Here is a 17200-nt window from a genome sequence, read left to right as displayed (position 1 = left end):
ACAGCAGAAAAAAACATGTTTACAGCCTGGTTCAAAAAATGATTTTGGTCTATATAGCTGCCCTTCATGACAACTGTGAGGGGGGTGATTTTTTTTTATAACCCATCCGTTTAAATTATATTAAGCCTTAAAGTTCTGCATAATTAAGGGCGTGGCCACTTGAGTGACAGGTGGATTGCCGCTGCTGTCACCACCGTCTAGCTAGGTGGGCGTGGCTTCAGCAACCTGCTCCCGCCTTTTTGCCCATTTTTGATTATCCGGGAGTGACGCGCTGCCAAGATGGCGACGGCCGGCTCCGCCCACTTTTGAGCTTCAAAAACCTCTTCGGAAATCTACGGGTGACGTCACAGACACTACGTCCATGTTTTTATACAGTCTATGCATTAAACACACGTTTATTTTTAAAGGGGTTATATGATACTGCTAAAAAGAACATTATTTTGTGTACTTGGTGTAATGTGTTTATGCAGTTTAAAGTTCAAAAAACACATTATTTTCCACATACTGTACATTATTGTTTCTCCTCTATGCCCCGCCTTTCTGAAACGTGTCGATTTTTTCAAAGCTCATCGGTCTGAAAAGCGAGGTGTGCTCTGATTGGCCACAATTGAAATCGCATCATATGACCCCTTTAACTGACTAAAATCGCTTTGATCTGGGACTTGCTAGTCTTCCTGTCTGACTGTGGCTCTGTAAATCAAATCAACGCTCGATTAACTGGCCTTTCGGAACAGGAAGTGACAGAAGAACACACGTGGGGAAAGATGAAAGAAGCATCGCTTGTGTGACATTACTGTTCTGTTTGCAGTCATATACATTACCACTTTTGCGTTGGGCTAGTTAAAGTGTAAACTAGTTTCTAAATATCCTCCGGTCGATCTTTATCCACGTCGATCGCAGTAAATGGCGGAGTGTGGAAATGACAGTGACGCTGAGAGCAGAATCAGTTACGGAGACTATGTAGTGCTGAAGAGAGGAGATGTCTTCAAATCAGTGCAGGTCGAAAATAAAAAGTGAGTCAAACAAATGAAACTTGAATTAAATCTATATGTTTAGTCTAGAGGGCTTATCTGTTGAATGTGATGATTCATAGAACGAAGTCTAACATTCACATTTCACGCCTGTTAAAGGGATAGTTCACCCAAAAATGAAAAATCTGTCATCATTTACTCACCCTCATGTCGTTCCAAACCTGTATGAGTTGCTTTCTTATGTTGAACACAAAAGAAGATATTTTGTAGATTGCTAGTAATCAAACAGTTGGTGGTTGCCATTGACTTCCATAGTAGGGAAAAAAATACTATGGAAGTCAATGGCAACCACCAACTGTTTGATTACCAGCAATCTACAAAATATCTTCTGTTATGTTCAACATAAGAAAGCAACTCATACAGGTTTGGAACGACATGAGGGTGAGTAAATGACAGATTTTTCATTTTTGGGTGAACTATCCCTTTAAGTGCTTGTGCTCACCTCATTTGCTTTGACTTGTTGTGTATTTTGTCTCTCAGGAAAGTGATCTTTGAGAAGCAGTGGTTCTTCTTGGACAATGCGGTCGGGCAGCTGTACGGGACCAAGTTTGAAATCGAAGCCGGCGGTTCACTTAAACTCAAAGCAGCAAAACACACAGGAGACTCTTTGGGTAAATGGTGCTGTGGATTTATGTCGTTATCTGCGGATTCATTCATTTTCTTGCTGATGAGATGGTATTGTGTTTCTCCTGTCACAGATTCTAAGGAAGCAGGCCAGGATAACAGACATATAGTGGATGATGGCAGATCTCAGAAACTGACTAGAGATGATATTGAAACACTGAAAGAGCAAGGGCTAAAGGGTCAGGTATGTACCTGAGGAAAGTTTTCTAGGGATGCATGTTAACCAAAACCGTCCTGAGCTAGATTTAGTATATTCTGGTCTCAACAAGTCACAGTCTAGGGATGTAACGATATGAACATTTCTTATCATGATTATAGTGACCAAAATGATCACGGTTATCAGTATTATCACAGTATTGTTCAAATGTGCTGGAAATGTTCAAAAAGAACTGACACACAATCAAAAAAATCAACAAATAAAGTGAGTTTTTGTTTGCATAACTAAAACAATAACATTGCCAATGATGTTCGGATTTGAAATGACAACTTGACTGACAACAGTTTAATAGCATGTTGAAATATCTAATGTAAATGTTCAAATAATGCTTTGAAAAAGTTTCATAAATGGTAAACCTCACATTTCAGCTTTTTAAAAGAAAGAAAAGGGTTAAGTCAGAATGATATTTGATTAATAAATGATTATATGTATTTTATCTGCTCCATAAATAATACTAGATACCTTATTGTTTAAATGTGTAGAATCCACATAAGCGTGTTTTTCATCAACCGGTCAAAATTTACAGCAGGGCATGCAAATTCGGTCCATTTTTTGGCCCAGACAAAAACTGCACACAGGCTGAATGTAAATGTAACTCTCTGTAAATCCACTCTCTGACACTAGGTGGCGCTATAGGAACAGTATAATTAGAGCTGTTTCCCGTAACCTCCGAGGTCAAAACAGCATTGCGCTTAAAACACTACTTTATTAGGTATTACATGGAGCGAAGACGAAAACAAAATGCCATCAAATCTTTTCTCAAGACAGTCAGAATCTTCAGAGGTACATTCATATAATTAATTCATCCATATATTCATTTGTATAATTCCCTTAGCACTCTTTAAAACCTCCCAGCTTTTCCTCCATGTTTTCACACAAAACTAAACCACTCTGCTGCTGTGCGCACGTGGGACTGTTACTTAAAACTGTGCTTTATGCTTCAGGGCTCCAGACTAGTTCTTCCCACTGGTCGCTCTTTTGCGACTAACTTTCTCAGTTGGTCACACCAGCACATGATTTGGTCACAATATTTTAATTTTTTGGGATTAATCAGTGCATGCTGATGAACATTTATCATAGTTTATAATTATATGAAAATGAAAGTGGTTAACATTCAACCCCTTCTTTTTCATCAGTATTATTTGTGATTTGAATTTTGTGAACGGGAGTTTCTCTTTAGCTATGTTATAAGCCGGGCTTAGGGTGCTTTCACTTTCGAATTCGCGGTCTTGGTGTCACGTTTTACAAGAAAAGATAATTGTCTGATTTGCTTACATCTATACATATTTCACTTTTTAGCGTCATTTTTGCTACACACAGCTTCGCGCTCCTGCTGATGCGGCGAGTATAAACCAGGCGCTACACTCGAAGTGCTGCGCAGTTCAAACGAGTAGCATGGTTTCATTATGCTTTCAGTTTCGTTTGCCATTTGATGTTTCTCATATGCAACAGAAATGCAGCGCTTATGAGTTAAACAATGCGGCGGTCGCGCCAGTGCGACCGCACACAAAATTTAGTCGCACCGGCAGAAAAAATTATCACAAAATGTGCCTATTTGTTCGCACACTGGATCACTGTTCAGTACAGTATTTACTTATCCTCAGCTGTTCAAATCGCGGTAATCGAATACGGTTATAGTGATAATTAAAATATGAAACGGTAATACTAACCGTGGGGTATTTTATCACGATTTATCGTCAAACCGGCAATCGTTACATCCCTATCACGGTCTATGGGATTTTTGCAATTGAATTGTTCATTTTTTAAGTCCAGTTGCAAAAGTAACAGCCCATGTCTTTTCACAAGCTGTTATTTGTTCACAAGATATGGGCACCTCTAAAATTAAAGAATATAAAGTAATATTAATGAGATTAATTTTTCAAATACCTCCCACCCTTTTTGATATTGCATAAAGGATTTATGTATAACTTTAATAATAAAAAATATTTTAGGTATGTCTAATAGTTGTTGTTATAAGTGCATGATATAAATATGTGAATGCAACGTATTTATATTGTAGAAAGTTGTAGAAATATTTATGTACTCATGTATTGTCTTTACTTATTTATATATCGACAGCAGGCTGGACAATTTGTGCTGTTATTGATGAAGGTTTTTACGTGTTCTTAGCTTGCGTTGTCCTTTCATGTGTGTTTAAGGAGATTGTTCAGCAGCTCATAGACAACAGTACAACATTCAAGGACAAAACTGAATTTGCTCAAGAGAAATACATCAAGAAGAAAAAGAAAAAGTGAGTTTAAACCATTGTCATTACATATTTTAGCAATAACATGGAAAATATAACTCTTATAAGAAGTATTTGCTTTTATGTATGTAGGTACGAGAGTGACATAACAATCCTGAAACCCTCCACTCGACTCCTTGCCATGATGTACCACGGCAGAGAACCAGGGAAAATATGGCATGTGAACTTAAAGGAACACTTCAAGCATTTACTCATCCTCATGCAGTTTTAGAACCCATGAGTTACATGAAATAATTGCACCATTATTTATTTAGTGAAATATTTTTTTAAGTATAATCGTGTGTACACACACACACACTTATACTCTATTGTATATATTTGTGTCTATTTTAGTCACCTGCGGTACGACTCAATGGCTCAGATTTTGACTCTGGGTAACATCCACGCTGGCAGTAAAATCATTGTTTTTGAGACCTGTGCTGGACTTGTGTTGGGCTCGGTGATGGAGCGAATGGGAGGTAATCACACTTTACTTAAAGGGATCATTCACCCCAAAATGAAAATTTTGACATATTTACCCACCCTCAAGTTGCTCCAAACCTGTATGAGTTTCTTTCATCTGTTGAACTTAAAAAGCTGTTTTGAAGAATATGGGTTGGTGACTTCCATAGTATGACAAAAAACAGTGGAGACCATCAACTGTTTGGTTACTCGTATTTAGAAAATCTTGTATTAGTCAACGACTATTACACTGTGCTGTTGATCCAGATGTTTCTGTTTTTCAGGTTTTGGCTCAGTGATTCAGATGTATCCCGGTGGAGGCCCAACGAGAGCCGGCATGGAGAGCTTCGGCTTTCCGTCACACTTCCATGAGATGCTGCATGAGTTCCCTTTATGCAAAGTTAACGCTCTTCTGGCGGGAACCCTGGATCTGTCAGAGAAGGACGCAGATTCTGAGGCCAATAGCAGCAGGAACGGTCAATCTGAGTCCTCTCAAGAAACCTCAGGTGTGTCTGAGGAGAAGAGCTCAGAACCTCAGAGCATGGAGGTCAGCGTTGACCCGCAAGAAGAAATGAGGAGAGCGGAGAGAGAAAGACTGCGAGGACAGAAGGTTCGATTTTTCCCATGACTTTTATGTGCATATATCGCATCATGGTTGGGTGTTTCTGGAACTACTTGAATACTTACATAAAAAAAAAAAAATTATGATTATTGTTAAAAAATTATAATTTTTTAAAAATAGTTTTTGTCATGGAAACTGTCTTGGAAACTTTTTCCATGCCTACATCATTAAACCTGCTTTTGCTTTTATTGTCGTCTAAGGCCAAACCTTTATAAAATACCATTTTAAAATACTAAATATAATTGAAATAGTTCTAAATATTAATAATTACCTTTTATATAAAATTATATGATCATTCAAACAAAAAGCTAAAAAATATATATTTCATCAAAGACCTAAACTTTCCCTTATAAAATATGAATTTAATTTAAATGATCTAAATAATAATTATTACTTAAAAAATTGTTCATTTAAACAAAAAGCAAAAATTAACACCAACTATTTAAAAATGTATTACATTTGGTCCAAAACCAAAATGCCCTCTTTTAACATAATATAATTTAAATAATTCTAAATATTATTATTAAAAATTTTTTTTTATAATTTAGACAAAATCTAAATAAACACAAGCTATTTACAAATGCATTGTATTTGATCCAAGCCCAGAACTTTCCATTTTAAAATAGTATTATAATTTAAATAAATATAAATATTTTCTTTTAATAATTTAAACAAACAGCTGAATAAACAAACTAAATAACAAACAAACTAAATGTTTATTTTTTATTTTGTACCCAAATTACAACTGTTCCTCTGTTGTGATGTCATTTTCACAATGATCAAAAATGTTGTCCTTTTGATAGTTTTCAAAACTCGACATCGTTGCCAAGGAGACTAAAGATTAAACGAAGAGCAGCTTGAGGTGAAATGTGTGAAAAGGGATGTGTGAAGAAAACAGAACAAGCAAAAACTTTTTGTGTGATGCCTGTATTTACACTTCTGAACATTGTTAATGGGAAACTAGTCATGGTGGGAAAGGTGTCTTTTAAGAGTTTATTTTAAAATGTCAAACTTATTTAATTGGTCTTTCTAACCTTACAGGCTCAAGAGAAAAAGGTGAAGATGGAGGAGAAGAGGAAGAAGTTAGCTTCAGCTGCAGCTCTATTAGAGGGCAGAAATGCAGATGGGTATGTTTTGTGGTGTATAGCAAAAATATTATTTTTAACTCTATTGTCCAGCCCTAAATGCATTTAAAACTCATAAACATTTCAAATCTCTTGGTAGTCCATAGCATGATTAAGTGCACATTTTGTATATGATTTCAAAAGAGGAAAACATGCGACTGACTGTTCATGAAAGTGATGTATGGTGATATTGATGAGTCTTGACATGTCAAATTTTGTATTGATTTTTAAGCTGTTTTGTATGCAGTCTTCCAGTGATTCGCCTAGTTAATATGGGCAAGCTGATTGAAATGTTTGTTTCAGGTTGGTGATTGCTAGTCGCTTCCACCCCTGTCCTGTGTTAATGGGTCTGCTGAAGTTCATAGCTCCATCACGACCGTTCGTAGTGTACTGCCAGTACAGAGAGGTAAAACGGATTGCTTTAGCAAGTGTTGTTCAAGAGGCAGTTCTTCCAAACTTGTTATTTAGCAAAATGTCTAAACATGTATTTTGCATGAAGTAGATTTGGCCAGTTGTTGTCAAGTTCCCATAGTACCATAAAAGCAGGGTGTACCATCGCTTTAAAAAGATTTGTATATTCAGTTTGAGTTCAGTGCTTTCTGCAATATTTACTGTCTGATCTGGTTTGGACAGCCGCTGATCGAGTGCTACACAAAACTCAGGGAACAAGGAGGAGCAATCAGTCTCAGATTAACAGATTCCTGGCTCAGGCATTACCAGGTAATTCTCTACTTCATCCTGTACACAGACTGTTGTTTTTGCTCTAATGCCAGACTTTTTGTTATTAAAGGGGTCATATGATGCGATTTCAAGTTTTCCTTTCTCTTTGGAGTGTTACAAGCTGTTCGTGAATAGATAAGATCCCTAAAGCTGCAAAGACTAAAGTCTCAAACCCAAAGAGATATACTTTATAAAAGTTAAGACTCTGCCAGGCCCCCCTAAAACGGCTCGTTCTAACACGCCCCCACATATCTACCTCACTATGTGGGAATATTAGCATAATATTGCTAATTCCCACATATTCCCACATACTTTGCGCGCAAATGTGCACGCAAAGTAAGAAGGCGTGGTTTCAGTAACCGCAGTTAGTGTTGAAGCAGCCATGTCAGGGAGACGCTGTGTGTTTCTAGGCGAAAGCAAAAGCACTTTATTTGGCCTTCCGAAAGTAGATGCATTTAGGAATCTTTAAGATTACTTACAACAGAACAGCAATGCATTTTATGGACAACCGTTTCGTGAACCTAGGAGAGGAGGTCATTCTGACTTTGCTATGACAATCTGGCGCTTCTGAATCAGTGACTGTAAGTATGTTTTGTTACTAGTTTTAAGTATTTGCTATTGACTGTTCAAATGCGGAGTTTTGTAGAAAACGAAGCGTTTGAGGGAGGCGGTGCATAGAGGACTTACAATAATGTACAGTATTTGAATGTGTTTTTTGAACATTAAAGCATGTCAACATATTCTGTTACACCAAATACACAAAATAATGATCTTTAAAAAAGCATCATATGACCCCTTTAATCTTTTTTTGTTTACTCTACTTTTCAAAAGTTTGGGGTCAGTACATTTTTTTTTTTTTTTTTGTAGAAAGGAATTAATACTTTTATTCATCGAGGATGAATTCAATTGAGGCTGCAATACAATAAACTGTATTGAGGCACTAAGACTTTTACACTGTTCCAAAAAAAAAATTTTTTATCCGTTTAAATTGTTCTTTTGAACTTTATATTAATCTTGAAAAAATGTATGGCAAATATTAGGCAGCACAACCGTTTTAAACATTGATGTAATATTAATACTAAATGTTACTTGAGCAGCAAATCAGCATATTAGAATGATTTCTGAAGGATCGTGTGACACTGAAGACTGGAGTAATGAAGCTGTAAATTCAGCTTTGTATCACAGGAATAAATTACATTTTAAAATGTATTAAAATAGAAAACAGTTATTTAAAATTGTAATAATATTTCACAATATTGCTGTGTTTACTGTATTTTTGATCAAATAAATGAAGCCTTGGTAAGCATAAAACATTTAAAAAAAAATTTGAACGGTATTGTACATCAAGTTCCAAATATAAAAAATAGAAATGTATTTATTTAATTTGCTCAGTTATGCTAAAATTTGCATTAGCACGGTTATTTATGTGTAAACCCTTTTTGTTGTATTTCCAGCAAAAACAGATACATTTCGATGTAATTACTCTTATATTAGATGACTCGCGCTGTGAAATAAGATTTTGGTCTTACCACCCACCCCTAGAAGGCTTTGACTTCTTAATCACTTCTGTATCATTGTTTCAGGTGTTGCCCAACCGGACTCATCCAGTGCTGCTCATGAGTGGAGGTGGAGGGTATCTCCTGTCAGGAACCACGGTCGCTGCAGACGCTGCCAAAGCTAGGAATCAGCACAAATCAGAGGAGCCTGTTGCCAAGAGGCTGAAACTGGATGAGATTAGTTCTGCCTAGGCAATTAGTTTAGTTTGACTTATTTAAGTGAGAAGAAACCAAATCAGTGTTGGACTCACACATTCAGCCAGTGCTTTATTCTCTGTATGATTTGCACGACTTTATTATTCAGAGTCTGTTAGCTACTGTTTTTTGTTTCGTTTTGAAAAGTTTTGCATTTAAGAGCTACAGAAATGTTCTCATCCTTATTTATTTTTTATTTTTTTAGCAAGATGTGGAGGAAGGAAGACATGCTGCTTTTTCGGCATCCTCTGCACTTGGCGAATAACCAAGTTTTGCTTACAAAATGCATCATTGCACAATTAAACCGTATATTTATCTGTTTTAATCATTTTCAAAAGGTTTCCAGCATCAAAACACAAATGATAACTGCATTCATCAGCTTTGGTCCCATAATTACACATTTTATTAAATGCAAACAATCAAGTAAGCAGAGGTTCTGTTGAAGGTTATAAAGAACAACAGTAATTTTTCAACATACTGCGTTTTTTACAGTTGTAAAGTAGCATGCTCAAAAATGCGGTCAAATTTGCAGTCAATAGTACTTGGTCATTTTGTTTTTTTTATGTTATTTTAGAATGTAATAAAGAGAAAAATGATGCACATGATATTATCAAGCTTTTTTTCCCTTTTATAGACTGTCTTGCTTCTAAGACTCTCACATTAAATACTGATTTACACTAATAACAAGTATGATGCAGTTGTAATCGGGTACAACATATAATAATTCATTCTTCTAAAGCAGCCCAAGTAAGCACACATAAAGCGTATTGAAAATCAATTCAGGCAGCGAAAGATGATGATGTTTCAGCTGGTTCTAGGAATGATTAAGTTGTCTCTTTCATCTGTTGATCCACAGAGGCCAGTTTCTCAAGTTCCTTTAAATGAAAGAACAGGACAAGAATTAAATGCAGTACATACTTATGTTTCATAACTCTTTTAAGTGATGCTTAAAAACAATTGCCTTAATCAGTCCCCAGAGTTGTTTTGTGTTGTTTTTGCCGTTGTTGCAGTCTGGCATAAACTGGGTTGTTTCTTTATGATTGAAAGAAATGTGGTTGCTCTTGTCAATGAAATATTCTGTTTCCACATTCCCAGTAGGAAAGTTATATGGAAGTACTTTTAGTTATTCAATATCCCTGTCATGATGAGGAATTATGCTCTTAGCACATCCCTCTAAACCCTTAAGTAAATGCAATATTACTTCGTAGTTTGCAGGTATATCAGATAACTCAGATGTCCTTGTAATAGCACAACATTTGGCTTAAGTAGTCACCGGAGAGATTCTAGGAGGTTATTGCTGCTTTTTGGTGCAGCTAGAGTTGCATGGTCTAAAGAACTGTAACTCTCCTTTCAGTCTTCCCACGTCCTCTCTTAGTCACTCAACTTATCCATGTTGAAGTCTAGCAAGCAGAGATACTGAAAAGCTACTTCAAGCGGAAAATCTGGCCTTGTTTTTCAAGAGCTCCATGAAGCAAGTCTTGATTGTGTTAATGTTGTTCTTTGCTTCCAATACATCCCTGTCTAGTACTAAACGACTTAGGTGAGTGAATGCTTTCTTTATTCCCATTTGTAATTTAACATGTAGACTTTAGGGCTCAGTGGGTCCATTTGTTAAACTGGGATTGTGAAACCTAGTGCAGAGGTCTTCAACCCTGCTCCTGGAGTTCCACTGCTCTGCAGACTTTAGATCCAGACCTAATCAAATACACCTGAGGATTGCTTGAAAATCACAGGCGGGTGTGTTGTAGCAGGTTGGAAATAAGCTGTCCAAGACAGTGGGTCTCCAGGAGCAGGTTTGAAGACCTAGTGCATTGGTCCCCAAACCATTCCCAAAGTTTCCCTAACAGTGCACATTTTGAATATCTCTTATCTGACACAGCCGTCCAGTACCTGGTGTCTCCACGAACAAATTTCTGAGTTGAATCAGAATAGGTAGACGCCAAAAATGTGTGTGTTGTCAGACAAAATGTGCAAAAACTGTGTACTGTCACTTGTACAGATCAGACCATACCTCCTCTGGTGTGAGAAGCTTCTGTTGGGGGACACCCTTTTCCTCCTCGGGTGACTCCTCCTGAGTAAGTAGGCCTCTTTTGTACCGGAGAGTCTCGGCGAGGTCCTCTAGTTTATGGTAGGGGTGCTGGTCAGTACTTTCAGCCACATTATGGCCTCTTTTGTACCAGGCTGGATGGTAGTATCCTCTGTAAATCCATGGGGAACGCTTCTCATAGACATTACCTTTGTTAAGTAGACGTTCCTGTAACTCATTCTTCTTTTTGGTTAGGTACCTCAATGCAGCCTCCCTGTCCTGCTTCTCCTCTGCTGAACTCTGTTGCCCTTTCTTCAGCTCATTTTCTTTCTCTTGGCTGGTTAAAGGATGCCTCTTTTCATTAAGCTCATGGACAATTTCCTGTTTTTCCTCTTTAGTTGAATGGCGCTTGAAGGCGTTGTCTGTTGAGTCATGGAGACTGTGAGTCTTCTCTGAGATGGGTTCATTTTCATCCTCAAGCTCTATGGAGTCGCCACGCTTGTGATGAAGCTTCTTGTGATGATATCTGTGTGTGGGCTTCCAGATCCTTTTATCCATTTCCTCCCTCTCCTCTGAGACCTCATTCCTTTTTTCCAGGGGTCTTTCCTCATAATCCTCTTCAGATGAGTCACGTTTGTGGTGTTTCTTATGGTGGTATCTATGGGTGGGTTTCCAGTATCGCTTTGCGATATCCTCGTCTACCTCTTCTGATTCTTCAGATCTCTTTTCCTGAGAGCCTAAGTCCTCATTAAGTTGCTCATTCAGCAAGTGTTCGTTTGGCTCAGAGTGCCCACCATCCCAATGACTCCTTTTTTGGCTGTAGCTTGGGAAGTCTTCTTGACTTCTATCATAGTCTGGTTCTTCAAAATCCTCATTCTCATTGCGTTTGTGGTGCTTTTTCTTGTGGTGGTATCTATGTGATGGCTTCCAGATCCGCTTCTCTCTTTCCTCACTCTCCTCATCCTCTTCTTCTCCATCCCCATGGTTTCTTTTGTGGGTGTAACTTGGGAAATCTTCTTGGCTTCTATCATAGTCTGGCTCTTCACGTTTTTCTCTGCTGGTCTGAAGACGACTCCTTTTATATTCATATAGAGGGAATTCCTCTTGGCTGCGCTCCTCATCGGGATTATCACGCTTGTAAAGGACGGAAAAATGTCTTTTTTGAGGAAATTCCTCTTGGCTTCTCTCATCATCAGGATCTTCTCTTTTATGCTTGTTGCCTCTTTTATAGAAACTTGGGAACTCTTCCTGACTTCGTTCATCGTCCAGTTCATCACGTTTTTCTTTGATTCGTCTTTTCATAAAACTTGGGAACTCTTCCTGGCTACGTTCATCGTCCATTTCCTCACGCCTGTCTTTGATTCTTCTTTTAACAAAACTTGGGAACTCTTCCTGGCTACGTTCGTCATCCAGCTCCTCGCGCTTGTCAGCTTTGAGAAGATCCTCTATGAGTTCCTCCTCCTTAATTTTAGACTCTTCTCTTGGTTTTTTAAGTTCCTCTTGAGCCGGTTTTAGAGTGTCTTCCTCCTTTTTCCCAACTGAGGAATGACCTGATCCTAAATTCATGGAGCGATAAATATGGGCACAAAAAATGCACATGCAAATGACTTGTAACTAATTTTCACTCCATTGCTTATACACTGCATTAATACATCCAATTATTATTCCACAGTCTTAGAGTGAAACCACTGACCCATAACAGTCTCATCCACCAAGCACGATGTACTGAGATTAGAAACTTCATGTGACGATAATGTAGTATGACTGTTCTCACGTTATATGTCCAAATTAGAGTGTCTTCCTCCTTTTTCCCAACTGAGGAATGACCTGATCCTAAATTCATGGAGAGATAAATATGGGCACAAAAAATGCACATGCAAATGACTTGTAACTAATTTTCACTCCATTGCTTATACACTGCATTAATACATCCAATTATTATTCCACAGTCTTCGAGTGAAACCACTGACCCATAACAGTCTCATCCACCAAGCACGATGTACTGAGATTAGAAACTGCATGTGACGATAATGTAGTATGACTGTTCTCACGTTATATGTCCAAATGATAAATTTAATGGATTTAGATGTAAGATCAAACATGAGTTATGCTAGAAATAACCTGGATAAGAATTCTCCATTTGACTTCACTTGCTAATAAATCAAATGTTCGCCTCAATAACACAATAAAGCAACACAGTGTGAAAGTGCAAATTAACGTACCTGGTGTAAGGATGTTTTTGCATTCTGGATGCAGTGGAGTATCATCGGTCTTATACAGCGCCTTTGAAAGGATGTGAACTAAACACTGGATAAGCTGAAATTAAAGTATGTACTTTAACCAAAAGGAGTAGAACGATAAATGCATTGTTTGTTTGTTTTATAGACATAGAAGCTACAGCATACCAGGTCCTCTCTTTGGCTGTCCTGCTCAACTGGTATGGACCCTCCAGCTGGGATAGTAAAAGCCTTGAATTATATTTGTGCAAATCGCAATGCGAAAGCTTATTCATCTCAATATCACCAATTATCCGTACGTTTTACTCGTGCAAAAACCGCTTAAAGAAAATTTCCATCGTGATCTACTATTTGTTCCGCAGCAAACTGTCTTGTCGCTGACCATGGTGCTGAAATGATTTATTCAATGATTCTTTGTTGTACACTTACCTGCAGCGAAGAAAACAACCAAGCAGACTAAAGCGGCAAACTTCATGATGCGCACAGATGTTTTCTGCTCTTGATGTTATCCGAAACGGCTTTTGTCTTTGCAGTCTCAAGCAGCAGAGAGGAGCTCCGTTCCGCGTGCTGCAGCTCGGCGCGCGCGCTGCGTCTGTTTTGAGCTCGCTGTGGGACACGCAGGGGTCTGAGCTCGTGAGTTGCTTACGTCACGACTAAAGTGAAGCCTTAATGAGACCCCACCACCCCCACTTTAATGAAATTTTCTAATCTTCCACTCTAGCCTATGTATGGCGTTGAAAAGTAGGCTGTCATGTCGGTGCATTTATTTATATTTTTTGATTCCTATTCAGCTGTGTCATGCAGCCCAGGAGTTTTATGTGTTGAGTTACATGAAACGGTATAGAGTAGGCTATATAAGTGTGCAAACTAATCCTGGTCTTCCTTATATATTTTGTGACTTATTTTATAAACCATATATGTGACCTTCCAGTCATTTGTGATACATTTCAGGCCAGTGATCTTGTGTATTTAGTCACAAGAAAAAATATAATACCAACAACTCAATAAGAATTCATTAAATCTCTGCGAGATCCTGCAGTGCAATATTATTCATTTAATTAATTGTTTATCGTATCTGAATAATGCTCATTGTAAATGATCGTACATAATAATAAACAATCTCACTTGAAATCGGACAGAATGTTGTGCAACTCTTAGACGCCCACTTCATTCATGGATGGTGTGTGTCATGAGGGAATTGTGAAAATGCAAACTAATGTTTGGTACAGGTGCTCTGAGTTTCAGCAGAAGGATGCTGTAGTTGCTGAGGTAACAGGACCGTCACGGGGCAGTCAGAGTTGATCAGAGATGCAGAATGTTAAAAAAAGAAGCAGCTTTGATTTATCATCCACACAAGCAGACCAGAAGGATAGGTAATTTGCCATTACATTTTCATGTGAGACAATTCAATTAAGTAACTGACAGCAGGTGTAATTATATTGTAACGCTAAGAAATGCACATCTCGGTCTTCTACTTCCTCCAAAAGTGATATTTCAAGGTACAACTTACATTTAAATAAAATGTCTAATTGGTTTTCGAGTAATATTTTGTAACCTATGATAATTTTAAACATTTAGCTGTACTTTAAAAGTTACATGTTTTATATTGTTTTTAGCCTAATTTTGTAGTTCTAAAATGTTTTATCAGTGTAACTGTATGTTTATTAAAAATGTTTTCCATAGCATCTCTTAGTGTTTACATAGTTTATCTTTCATTTTCTTAATGTTTCTTTAGGATGTTTTGTGTTGACTAACATTAGTTTGAACAAAATATAAGTATTCACCTTAAGAGTTTAGTCATTCACATTTATTACAGTACATCTGTAATTATTAAGTGTTGGTGACAGACAGTGTTGGGGGTAATATATCGCAAATTATGTAATCAGATTACTTTTTTCAAGTAACTAGTAAAGTAACGCATTACTTTTTAATTTACAAGAGAATATCTGAGTTACTTTTTCAGATAAGTAACGCAAGTTACTTTTTTTTCAATGTATTAATTGGCAGCTCTCCTGTGTCCATGTTGAGAGAAATCAGAAGATGTTACTGTAGTTCTAAAATAAATATGAATATGCATTAATTAATCTCACTCACACAAAAAAAAACACACAGATTCAGTATTCCTCAAAATGAATAAAAATAATGCAACTCAGAATATGCAATAATTAAATGTTAAACAACACAAATATGCTTTATGTATTTATTCCCATTCTATTAACCAAAGTCTTTGCTTCTGACCTTCGATGATCCAGTTCAACCGTACTAATAAGCACAAATTACTCTAGATGAACATTTGTGTCTTTGTTTATTGCTGAAGTGTGTTGAAATTTCTTCTTCTGCATTCTACGGACGTAAACTTACTTTCCCTTCAGCCTGAGGCTTATTCATTTCACTTTTGGTGTGAAAAGGCTTTTATTTTTTGCCAAAATAGAACTTTTTTATTTTAAAAACAAACAAGCAAGCCCTGTCCAGATTTTAAAAGTAGCGCAAAAGTAACGTAACATTACTTTCCATAAAAAATTAACTAAGTAACGTAATTAGTTACTTTTTTATGGAGTAATGCAATATTGTAATGCATTACTTTTAAAAGTAACTTTCCCCAACACTGGTGACAGATATGTCACAGAAGTGACTGCTAATATAAGATGTATATAATTGCAGATGTTTAAACAAAACATTTTCTTAATAATCAAAAACTTTAAAGTATTTCTTATGACAACTCAACTTGCTGTTCGGCATTGCACCTGACATATGAGATATCTGACTGAGCTATGATACTATCAGGCTGACTCTGAGAAGCATTGATAAATGTCTTTTCATTAAAGACAGCATAATGAGTCTCATGAATAAATAAGTGATAATTACATAGCCCTGTCTCAACATACTAGTGGATTTCAACATGCATTATTGTTTTGTGTTATAAACCGGAACACGAAGCAAGTAATATCTGGAGCATCCCAGTATTTATCATATTTATTGTCATCTCTCTCCCTCCCCGGGGAAATCCGGACCTCTGGCACGCTTAGAAAACGAAAACACAACATATCCATCATGCTTGTGAAGCTCGAATGCAATGAATTATACAGACATCTTTCCTCTAAAGCCGAAATCCCTGCTCATAATTTATTCAGTCAAAAAAGAGTGAAGCTTTTGGAGTCATCGCTGTGCACATAGACACGATAAACAGGGAGCATAAAATGCAGGGTGCAAAGTGTAGGCTACCTAGTGCATACTAGCTAATTTACTAATTGAGTTGAGCTCAGATGCGGCTTTAATCAAAGACATCTGCATGCAGAAACAAAAGCAGTGGCCGAGAGAAGATTCTTGGCTTTGATCTTCTTCCTTTTTTATTTTTTTGGATCCTCGGCATCATAAAACGAGCTATATTGCTGAATTTTTATTCGCTATAGTCTGTGGTCCGAGGCTGGGTGGTAGTATATTGTGTGACAGCTTCCTCATGAAACTCCAAAGCGCTTTGTCAGCATATATGTCAGATATTATATATATATGTCACAGTCTATAAAATAATGTGGCACAGAAGAAGCTCCTATTTTCTCCTAAATAAATACGGCGTATAAAAAATATTGTACATACAGTGGGGCAAAAAAGTATTTAGTCAGCCACCAATTGTGCAAGTTCTCCCACTTAAAAAGATGAGAGAGGCCTGTAATTTTCATCATAGGTATACCTCAACTATGAGAGACAAAATGAGAAAAAAAAATCCAGAAAATCACATTGTAGGATTGTTAAAGAATTAATTGGTAAATTCCTCGGTAAAATAAGTATTTGGTCACCTACAAACAAGCAAGATTTCTGGCTCTCACAGACCTGTAACTTCTTATTTAAGAGGCTCCTCTGTCCTCCACACGTTACCTGTATTAATGGCATCTGTTTGAACTCATTATCAGTATAAAAGACATTCATATACTAAAATGCTATATGACCATTAATTCGTTTTTGTATGTAGTTTTGTGTGTTTTTGAGACTGTGGCGCCCATACAGTTAAGTGAGTGGCATTTCAGCTGTACACGTGCATTTGTTGCTGCCATAAGCTCACCAAACTTACATTCTTCCAGAACAGACGTTTGGCAAAGAAACAGAAGCCATTCACCTCATTAGAATTCAGTGTACCATTAGAATT

General features: G+C 37.2%; 2 protein-coding genes across 2 annotated transcripts; one reads left to right on the top strand and one right to left on the bottom strand.

The window, feature by feature from the left end:
- The first annotated feature begins 700 nt into the window (after positions 1 to 700).
- On the top strand, positions 701 to 9091 carry LOC107600084 (tRNA (adenine(58)-N(1))-methyltransferase non-catalytic subunit TRM6). Its single transcript, XM_016291875.1, has 11 exons — positions 701 to 1013; positions 1512 to 1642; positions 1730 to 1839; positions 4032 to 4123; positions 4211 to 4294; positions 4472 to 4596; positions 4864 to 5189; positions 6243 to 6328; positions 6629 to 6731; positions 6959 to 7045; positions 8629 to 9091. The coding sequence occupies exons 1-11, from the start codon at positions 904 to 906 to the stop codon at positions 8791 to 8793; spliced, it is 1419 nt and encodes a 472-aa protein (XP_016147361.1). The 5' UTR covers positions 701 to 903; the 3' UTR covers positions 8794 to 9091.
- A 28-nt stretch (positions 9092 to 9119) lies between these two features.
- Positions 9120 to 14098, bottom strand: LOC107600083 (trichohyalin-like). The gene is made up of 5 exons (XM_016291873.1): positions 13489 to 14098; positions 13228 to 13274; positions 13045 to 13138; positions 10808 to 12378; positions 9120 to 9671 (listed from the first exon to the last, which is right to left on the bottom strand). Exons 1-5 carry the CDS (start codon positions 13532 to 13534, stop codon positions 9621 to 9623), a joined length of 1809 nt encoding a protein of 602 aa, XP_016147359.1. The 5' UTR covers positions 13535 to 14098; the 3' UTR covers positions 9120 to 9620.
- Between the last annotated feature and the right edge of the window lie 3102 nt (positions 14099 to 17200).

Source organism: Sinocyclocheilus grahami, unplaced genomic scaffold (assembly GCF_001515645.1).
Source record: "Sinocyclocheilus grahami isolate Dianchi unplaced genomic scaffold, SAMN03320097.WGS_v1.1 scaffold277.1, whole genome shotgun sequence".
Classification (NCBI taxonomy): Eukaryota; Metazoa; Chordata; class Actinopteri; order Cypriniformes; family Cyprinidae; genus Sinocyclocheilus; species Sinocyclocheilus grahami.
This window is presented reverse-complemented; position numbering and strand designations above follow the sequence as displayed.

Bases quoted from the DNA above. Each gene is read 5' to 3' on its own strand.
- LOC107600084 (XM_016291875.1), top strand. From the start codon at position 904: ATGGCGGAGTGTGGAAATGACAGTGACGCTGAGAGCAGAATCAGTTAC. The intron at 1,643-1,729 runs GTAAATGGTGCT...CTCCTGTCACAG, and splicing joins ACACACAGGAGACTCTTTGG to ATTCTAAGGAAGCAGGCCAG. The intron at 6,329-6,628 runs GTATGTTTTGTG...TGTTTGTTTCAG, and splicing joins GAGGGCAGAAATGCAGATGG to GTTGGTGATTGCTAGTCGCT.
- LOC107600083 (XM_016291873.1), bottom strand. From the start codon at position 13,534: ATGAAGTTTGCCGCTTTAGTCTGCTTGGTTGTTTTCTTCGCTGCAG. The intron at 13,139-13,227 runs GTATGCTGTAGC...CTTTAATTTCAG, and splicing joins ACAGCCAAAGAGAGGACCTG to CTTATCCAGTGTTTAGTTCA. The intron at 9,672-10,807 runs GTATGGTCTGAT...TTTCATTTAAAG, and splicing joins AGCTTCTCACACCAGAGGAG to GAACTTGAGAAACTGGCCTC.